General features: G+C 39.3%; 2 protein-coding genes across 3 annotated transcripts in view; one reads left to right on the forward strand and one right to left on the reverse strand.

The window, feature by feature from the left end:
* The window catches only part of si:dkey-228d14.5 (transmembrane protein 150A), a 5,046-nt gene extending 2,473 nt beyond the window's left edge, over positions 1-2,573 (forward strand). The window contains exons 7-8 of the mRNA XM_032540744.1: positions 227-404; positions 1,143-2,573. Coding sequence (XP_032396635.1) covers positions 227-404; positions 1,143-1,336 — 372 coding nt within the window. The 3' untranslated portion in view covers positions 1,337-2,573. The remainder of the gene's footprint in view (positions 1-226; positions 405-1,142) is intronic.
* eif4e1c (eukaryotic translation initiation factor 4E family member 1c) overlaps positions 2,326-9,563 on the reverse strand; it is a 12,851-nt gene continuing 5,613 nt past the window's right edge. For both annotated transcript variants that reach the window (XM_032540746.1, XM_032540745.1), the window contains exons 3-7: positions 6,987-7,082; positions 4,156-4,219; positions 3,872-3,985; positions 3,610-3,749; positions 2,326-3,475 (exon numbers count right to left, since the gene is read on the reverse strand). In XM_032540746.1, the coding sequence (XP_032396637.1) occupies positions 3,361-3,475; positions 3,610-3,749; positions 3,872-3,985; positions 4,156-4,219; positions 6,987-7,082 (529 nt within the window). In that variant the 3' untranslated portion in view covers positions 2,326-3,360. The remainder of the gene's footprint in view (positions 3,476-3,609; positions 3,750-3,871; positions 3,986-4,155; positions 4,220-6,986; positions 7,083-9,563) is intronic.

Raw genomic sequence — 9,563 nt, forward strand, 5'->3', positions numbered from 1 at the left:
TAACAGGACGTCCTTTGAGATCAAAATATCTTTGTCGACACCCTCACAAGGCAACAAAACTGTAAAATAGAGCTTGTCAAAACAGACAAGGGACAACAGCTAGACATTACAATCCAATAATAGTTCAGTAGTACACACAGATCAGTACACTCACCCACACATCTATTAATGTTTACAACTATCTATTCATCTGTTGACCCTGTAAACTACCGACTGCCCTCCACAGCCAGGTTACCTGGCACTCCTTCACTATCTCGGAGCTGCCATCAGTTTCGTGTGCATCTGCTTCTACACTGTCCTGCTCACTGCGCTGACTGGGAAGTGTTTGCTGACAGGATATGAGAAGATTCTCTACCCGTTACGCATTGCCTCCACTGTGGTTCAAACAATTGTCACCATCTGCTGTATCCTTTCATAAGTTATGATGATAGTTGTAAAGTGATGAGTTGTGGCTGGTAAAGAAGGCTGGATGATAGACAGTAAACATGTTAAGGTCCATATGGTGTGTGTGTGAAACAGGACATTTCAGCAATTGATTTCAGCAGCAATGTCTGATTTACACTCTCCAGCTGCACTATATTCCCTTTGTGTCATATTTGGATCCGGTCTGCTGCTGTGTTTACAAAGTGGGACAGGCCAGTGAGGCCATAACCATCTCCATGACAGAAGTAGCTATGAATTAATAGTATTTTTAGCTCCATCAATCTTTAGCATTGTTTTCTGTAAGCCTCACATTATTTACATCTGGAAGCTGCACAGTGACACAATATGAGTCCTCTACTGGAGCAGTTTCAGGTTTAAGCTTAAAAGCACCTTGACACTAGTTGGCGATGCACACCAGAGTTTGGGGATTGAACCTCTAGGCCCCCAGTTTGAAGTGTGTCAAGTCAAAATTAAATACAGTATCCGTATACACACTAGCCTACAGTGTGTGTGCAAGAACATGACTACTATATTAAAGGATGACAAGAGCTGTCAATCTGTAGCAATTGCATCCTTCTATTTTGTGCACTGATACATTTCCATTGTCCGTCTTACTGTCATGACATGTTAAGGCTGTTCACCAATATTTACAATGAAATGTTTACAAGTGACTGACTACCACTAACAGTTCCATACATCCTTAACGTTAAACCCTTCAGATACTGTTTTGTTCGCCCAGGATGAGTACTTTTACGTTCACTTGTCAGCTATATTTGAGTGGATGCTTAGCATTAACCTGGAGCTGTTTGAGCTCAGCTTCGCTGTGGAGTTTTGCTTCTTCTCATCCTTCATGCTTTCAAATCTGTTGAGCAAACGTGAGGAAGAAAAGCCTTTAATGATGACGATGTCCTGATATGAGGCCGGTAGGGTCCAGCTGAACCACGTAAGCAGCGAGGATGGACTGAGTAAGACATCTGTGGCTGGATCGGAGATAATGAACTAATTTTTTTTTTTTTTTCATCACTCCGCTGGGATGGTTATATAGCCATTTATGGCTTATGACCACTTTTATTCCACCCTCTTGATACTGCAGCCTAAAACTATGATTTTCTTTACTAGGCATTTCTCTTCCCCATCTCTTACTGTATTTCTTATTCCTTATTTATTGAAACAAACTTCTTGTACAGCAAATGAACAAAACAGTTGTATTATGCTTATGCTATGACAACAGAACAATTAACCTGATGTTTCATACTCCTTATTTATGTTAATCATTTTTTGTGTGCAATTACTGAAATGTTAATTTAAGGTACACTAATGAGGACCACAATTTATGAGAATCTTACAGATTTTAGCTTGACAATGAGGTTCTTTGAGTACTTGTATATAGCTTTGGCACTTAATAAAAAATGACCACTGTACTCACTGAGAAGTCCTGTTATTCTGCGGATACTTTACTTCATAGCTCTACCAGAAGTTAGAGAACATTTTAGTACACCCATTCAGAGAGATTTATCCCTGTGACGTCATAAGATCTGGTTTGACTGGATGACTGAGTGACAGTCAGAAAATAACAGTACAAGGACGACAGCATATTATTCAACAGGTTATTTATCTAGAAGCATTGCGTACAGTGGTTTTCTGTAAACCTTGTTACGTTTTTAGGTGTGGTTAATGCGTGCGAGTCAGAGGACAGCAACTTAAAAGTCCTGAAAAAGAAAAAATATTTTTCTATTTCCTTGAGTGATGTGAATGTAAGAAGTGCTTTGAATTACATCTCTTGTATCTAGTGCTCTATAAATAAATTATAATAATTTATTATTATTATGTGCCAAAGTTAGAACAGGTTGTTAGAAGTAAATAAGTTTGTAAAACCATAAATGTAATGACAAAACAACATGGTTCTGGTTTTAATGCAAAGCACTTAACCTTTACTTGAAAGAAGGTAATATACATCCTGGAATTACAGATAAAGATACATTATCAGCAAAATCATTTCACAATGAATATCTTTTCTTTGCATTAAACAAGAGAGGAGTGTGACATTATCTACAGTTTTTGTTAGGAAGAAAACAGTGAAAAGCACACCTAATTCTTTCAGCATCTTTACTTTATGGTAAAAAAATTCATCTATATGCAGTACTCTACATTATTGACCTTAACAAAAAGAAAAAGAAAAAAAGAAAAATTCCAGAAAAAAAACACATATTTTATGGTTGTCTTTCAACTAAGTAATTCAACTGCAATGCATACGTTATAAATAAATGTAAGGGGAAGAAAAAAAGTTTAAAAAGTTCTACAAGCATTATTCCACAATTCCAGCATGGCTGAAACAATAAGTGGCCTCAAATCCAAACCATATACTTTGGAGTGCGACCACAGCTTTTACAAACCTTTAAGATACTGTAGATGTTTCAAGCGGGTGTGTCTGAAAATCCAACTCATGCGTAACACTTGTGGAAAAAATCAAGTTAAAATTGCCATTAAAATTGTTCAGTGGAAGGATAAGATGACTTTCCTATTTAACTGTGAGGTGAGAAACAGTTTTTGTACTGAGTGAGAACTTAGCATAAGAAAAACGCAAGACTGTATAGTTTTAGTTATTAAGTACTGAAAAAGACAAAAAAAAACACTTTTCTTTGCTAAGCTTGGAGAGGCCACTGGTATTAATTACAGAACTCTTCAACTCCAAAAAAGGAAATAATTTGTGTTATCTCGCTCACCTGAACCAAATACTCCTTTCTGGCCTCCTTCCTATTCATAACCATCACCCCACTGGTTTCTTATGTTGCGGGAAGCTCCAGCTGTGTACACTATGAACAATTCTCTTTTCAATAAAAAGGAAAAGACACTTGACAACTCAAAATTATTATTGTGATGATGTGGTCTGTAATTGTTTAAATCTACAGCAAGTTGAAATGAGAGTGGTGGAGTTTTTCAAACAGAGTACATGTTCTTGGTGGTGGACCCACTCTTGCTGGATGTGTCGTCATGCGACTGGTAGCCAATCAAGGCTTTGACGGGGAGGTTCAGACGCTCTTTATAATTTTGCCTGTGAAAAGAAAAACAGTGAGTGCTGTGTGAAGATGAACGCTAACTTAGTATCTCCATCTGGTGGTCAGGTACAGTCCTTTCCACCACTTGTACTTGCATTATTTCCTGTCGACGATGTGACTTTCAACTTACCCTATCGTCATGATGGCTTCCCTGTTTTGGCAGTTGCTCGTCCAGATGGCTATTTTGTCACCTTTAGGTCTGACGTTGACCACAGCTCCACACACATCTTCACTTGCCTCATCAAATGACTCACCGACTAAACACAAGAGCTGCAAAATACACATGACACACAACGAATCTTATTGGTTATACATTGTTTGGATCACAAATCCAAATTGTTAAGAATAAATAGGTTTATCTGTGAGCTGCTCCATGAAAACAGTTGTCTTACAGTCTCCATCCAGTAGCGGTCAAGGTCATTGTGTCTCTGTTGCTTATTGAGAGTCATCAGCCATCGACCCCCCAGCTTGTTCCTGTCATCCTCCCACATCGGCTTGATCCCATCCTGACACACAAAGTGAAAATGCTATTAAATGGTAATTAATGGTTTCACTACTACGAATTTGTAGTCATAAATGTAACTCTGCTGCTCAAATGAGTCTAATTTTACATGCTGTAAACATCCCAATGGTTGAAAAGGGAAACATTTTCTTAAAAGATTTTTAAAGGCCTTACCTTAAATAAACAATAATCACAACCAAAGCCAAGTTTGCTTGGTTGTTGTATGTGGTTGTATAGTCTGTAAGAAACACAGTAGCACAATTTTGACTACAGTGACAATATGAGCTTCATCAGACATAGTTCATATGTATTGGTTCAGTGAAGAATTCATTCAATAGTGATGAAAGGCTACATAGCGAACCCCTTTCAAACAAGCACTTAAAGGGACAATTCTGCGAATTTCAACTATCTCTACAGTGGTGTGAAAAAGTGTTTGCCCCCTTCCTCATTTCCTGTTCCTTTGCATGTTTGTCACACTTAAGTGTTTCGGAACATCAAACCAATTTAAACCATAGTCAAGGACAACACAAGAAAAACACAAAATGCAATTTGTAAATGAAGGTGTTATTATTAAAAGGTGAAAAAAAATCCAAACCACATGGCCCTGTGTGAAAAAGTGATTGCCCCCTAAACCTAATAAGGTTGGGCCACCCTTAGCAGCAACAACTGCAACCAAGCGTTTGCGATAACGTGCAATGAGGCTTTTACAGGTCCTGGAGGAATTTTTGGCCCACTCATCTTTGCAGAATTGTCCTAATTCAGTTACATTAGAGGGTTTTCGAGCATGAACGGCCTTTTAAGGTCATACCACAACATCTAATAGGATTCAGTCAGGACTTTGGCTAGGCCACTCCAAAGTCTTCATTTTGTTTTTCTTCAGCCATTCGGTGGTGGACTTGCTGGTGTTTAGGATCATTGTCTGCTGCAGAACCCAAGTTCGTTTCAGCTTGAGTACACGAACAGATGGTCGGACATTCTCCCTTCGGATCTCTTGGTAGACAGCAGAATTCATAGTTCCTTATCACGGCAAGTCTTCCAGGTCCTGAAGCAGCAAAACAGCCCCAGACCATCACACTACCACCACCATATTTTACTGTTGGTATAATGTTCTTTTTATGAAATGCAGTGTTCCTTCTACGCCAGATATACTTGGACACCAACATTCCAAAGAGTTCCACTTTGTCTCATCGGTCCACAGAAGTTGTCCCACAAAGTCTTGGAGATTATCAAGAGTGTGTGGGAGAAATTGAGACGAGCTTTGATGTTTTTTGCTCAGCAGTGGTTTTCTCCTTGGAACTCTGCCATGCAGGCCATTTTTGCCCAGTCTTTCCTGATGGTGGAGGCATGCGCTGACCTTAACTGAGGCAAGTGAGGCCTGCAGTTCTTTGGACGTTGTTGTGGGGTCTTTTGTGACCTCTGATGAGTGCGTCTGCGCTCTTGGGGTAATTTTGGGCGGCCGGCCACTCCTGGGAAGGTTCACCACTGTTCCATGTCTTCGCCATTGTGGATAATGGCTCTCACTGTGGTTCGCTGGATTCCCAAAGCTTTGGAAATGGCTTTATAACCCTTTCCAGACTGATAGATCTCAATTACTTTCTTTCTCAATTGTTCCTGAATTCTTTGGGTCTCGGCATGATGTGTAGCTTTTGAGGATCTTCTGGTGGACCTTACTGTGTCAAGCAGCTCCTATTTAAGTGATGCCTTGATTGTTAACAGGTGTGGCAATAGTCAGGCCTGGGTGTGGCTAGAGAATTGAACTCAGGTGTGGACACCACCTTATAGTATGTTTTAACAAGGGGGGCAATCACTTTTTCACACAGGGCCATGATGGTTTGGATTTTTTACCTTAATAATAAACACCTTCATTTACAATTGCATTTGTGTTTATGTGTTGTCCTTGACTATTGTGTTTAATTGTGATGGTTCCGAAACACTTAAGTGTGAAAAACATGCAAAGGAACAGGAAATGAGGATGGGGGCAAACACTTTTTCACACCACTGTATTTATCTGAATGAGGTGTGAAAAATGTCTGTGGTCCTTTAAATGTTCTGTGTCTCAGGTAGACGCAGTGGCAAAATTTGCTGTACTTCAGGACACCAGTGACATTACTGGTGTCTAAAAGAATTACAAGCTACGTTAGCTTTGGTAGCTGGGTACACAATAGCATCCACAAACTATTGTATTACAAACTAACTAGGGGAGCCGGCATATTTTCGGATCTTACTGTGAATTAATATGCATTAAAAAAACAAAAAACAGATGTTGATTGTTGGAACAGAGGAAAAACTTAAGATGGATTCAGTGAGTTTTATTTTTTTGTGTCCCATTTGAATTAAATACGTTTTATGATGAGTTAACAATGTAACGTTAATTAATCTTGTCTTAGTTTGGAGAAAGAGACAGACTTAAATTCAAAGATGTATGGTTTCTTCTCATTTAGAGAGTTTATTTTAACTAAGAAAGCTAAGAGAGTTTAGCGCTGCTCGCGCAATGCATAATGTAATTGTAGGTACAGCTGCCATGGCTCCACAAGCAGGAGAACTCACTCTCATCCAACATATCACACACTGAGAAATGCATTTCTTTAATGGACATCCAGAGTAAAGGTGCCAAATTTCCCCTTTAAACCTGTAAATTCCCTTGTGTTTACATGTCATATGTATGTGAAAAGGTAATGGTAATATTTAAGAAACCTTTATTACAGATGCACATAAAATGAGTGACAAAATAAAATAAAAATATAAGCATAAACAAAGTTGTTGTATCCTCATGTTGCCTGCATGTTAATTTAATGTACACCACTGACTCAGCAATCTGTGCCCCCATCTGCGTTAGAAACAATTGAATGACCGGCTAATTTCTCTAAAAAGACGTTTGGCTTCAAGAAATCCCTTCTTATCTTCACATGTATCACTGAGCTAAACACTTGTTTTTCGATATGCTATTGTTCTGAGGTTTATAAACTGATAAAAACATAATTACAGGATTAGTAGAGAAAACTTACGCCCAAAAGTCTTCCACTGTGTCAAACTTGGAAATGAGACGCAAGTTCTCTGTCCAGCTTTTGCTCTTGTCGTTTTTGAAATACCACAGGGCCCATCTGAGAAAAAAAAAAACAAGAATCAAAACACTCAAGCAAGTAAAAGGACTGTAGGGAAATTATTAAGTACAATCTCTCTCACACACACAAAATTAGCCCACTTGTGAAATTATACAAAACTCTTGATTTCTCCATGTAAATGACCATTAACAAGTGTTTATACTTATTTTCAACATAAAGACAAAATGTCCACTAAGTTTGATTAGGATATTTTATTGATGCACCGAGTTGAAACAAGAAAGGGAAAAAATGAGGCGTCCAAAGTTATTAGCCCCCAGGCCATATATAGTCAATAGTGTACCCTTTCTGAGCCACAACCGACAACAACCTTTTAGAGTAGTTCTTTACTAGGTTGGCACAGGTCTTGTTGGCATCTCGCGCATATGACCACGCCCAGATTTGTTTCTTACAGAATTGTTTCTCTTTGTACTTGGCAATGAGGCAACGTACAGTGGTTCTAGACACTGTGAAACACTTGGAAATGGCAGTAAAGCCTTCCCGCTTATCATAAGCCTCCACCATCTTCTTTCTGGAGCTCAAACTGATTCCCTTTGTCTTTGGCATGGTGAGTAAATGTAGTCTTTTCAGTAGCTTCTCAATAATGCGCCTCTCAATAAGTGCCCTGTTCCTTGGAGTTCTTTTATGCTGATTAAACACTTAAGTGTTAGATAGCCAATTGACTGCACAGGTGTAGTTTGAAAGCTGATTGGTTAATCAGGTTAATTAGTAGGGGTGGGGGAAAAAATCGATACAGCATAGTATCGCGATATTTCCCGTGGCGATACTTATCGATACACAAACGCCAAGATCGATTTTTTATTATTTAAACTGCACATAGAATTTAACTTTTTGGTAGTAGAATAATCAAATCAGTTGCTTCTTCAGTCCACCAATGGCGCTGTTTGTTTTCTGGTGAGGCAGCGGGGTGACTGTCAGCGTGCAGAGGATGTAGATAAAATAAACATCGTCAGCGTTAGAGAGAGAAATCAGAAATGCCACCGTCTGCATTTAAATCAATGTTTGGAACTTTTTCGGATTTTTTAACAAGGGGGACAACTGAGATGAAGATGAGACAGCGATTTGCAAGGAGTGTCGTATGCAATAAAATACTCAGGGAATACCCACCAACATAGGGCTCATCTTACACCCACCATCCAGAGTTAGCGTTAGCCGAGGACGGTAAAGCTAAGCTAAACCAGCTCCGCCGAAAACCAACCAACACAGGACACACTTAGCTTGACAAAGCTACCTCCAAATTCAGAACGAGCGAAGAAAATAACTCAAACCATCGCCTGCTTCATGTGCAAAGACCTGCTGTCCATACAACTTTGTGGAAATGAGGATTTTGTCAACAAACACTGGACCAAGGTACGTACTCTGTCGCGCCGCTTTTTCACGGATACAGCCGTACCCAAGGTCTACAGAGAAGTAAACTCAAAGTTCGGAAAGTTTAAAAACAGCAGAACGTGTTGCATTGACTTTTGATGCATCCACCTTAATTAAATGCAAACATTTCAGTTTGCCATTTGTATAACATTTATAACACATTCATGAAAGTGTTTGTTGTTGTCAGCTTGACAGTCACATTTTACAGCAATAAAATCCATGTGAGATGAACAAACAGATGTTGACGATATTTTCCTTTGGGGACAAAATATGAAGTTGGAAAAAGTATATAGTACAATATATGGCAGAATATCGCAATATGTTTTAAATCGCATAATATCGTATCGTGGTGCCTCTGGTGATTCCCACCCCTATTAATTAGGTGTGTTTTGAAAGCAAAAATTGATATGGTGGCTACTATTTTTGACCACCCCATTTTTCACTACATGTGATCTAAAACAAGTCTAAAAATGTATTTTATATTCCAAAATCTACCAAAATCTACTAAAAAGCATTGGCAAATGTTTAAGGAAATGTCCTAGGGCTGAACGATATTGTGTTTTAGCATTGACAGTGCGATGTGCGGATGCGTGATAGTCACATCGCAGGATGTTGCGATGTTGACGCTAAAACGTTTTTACTGCTTGATAGAAAAGTAAACTCTCACGTTTACCTTTTACATGATTATTACCGGTCGACCCTTCCCCTTTAAGATAGGTAGCCATGTGGGCAACATGTGTATGTAACGTTAGTCCGACGGACGGACTCCATGTGTAGAAAAGTACCGTAGTCAGCAGCTGCCGCTGACACAGTGATGGGCTTAGTTTTCGATGGCTAGTCAGAAGCTAGAGTAGAATAGAAGCTACAGTCGTCAGTGTCTTATGTTTGCTTCAAATACAAACTACATCACCTGATTAATGCAACATAATCCCAACGTCTCCCGGCCATTTTCTCCCTGCAGAAAGCTGCTACCAGCCTGGCTAAAGCTAATATAGTTAGCCTAAAGAAACAAGGGGTCCGTCCGTCCCAATTGACGTTACGGTTCGGAGCCACGACGCTGGAAACGTAACACTAATCTACAACAGAAGTCTGTGT

The sequence above is a fragment of the Etheostoma spectabile genome, chromosome 17 (genome assembly GCF_008692095.1).
Source record: "Etheostoma spectabile isolate EspeVRDwgs_2016 chromosome 17, UIUC_Espe_1.0, whole genome shotgun sequence".
Taxonomy (NCBI): domain Eukaryota; kingdom Metazoa; phylum Chordata; class Actinopteri; order Perciformes; family Percidae; genus Etheostoma; species Etheostoma spectabile.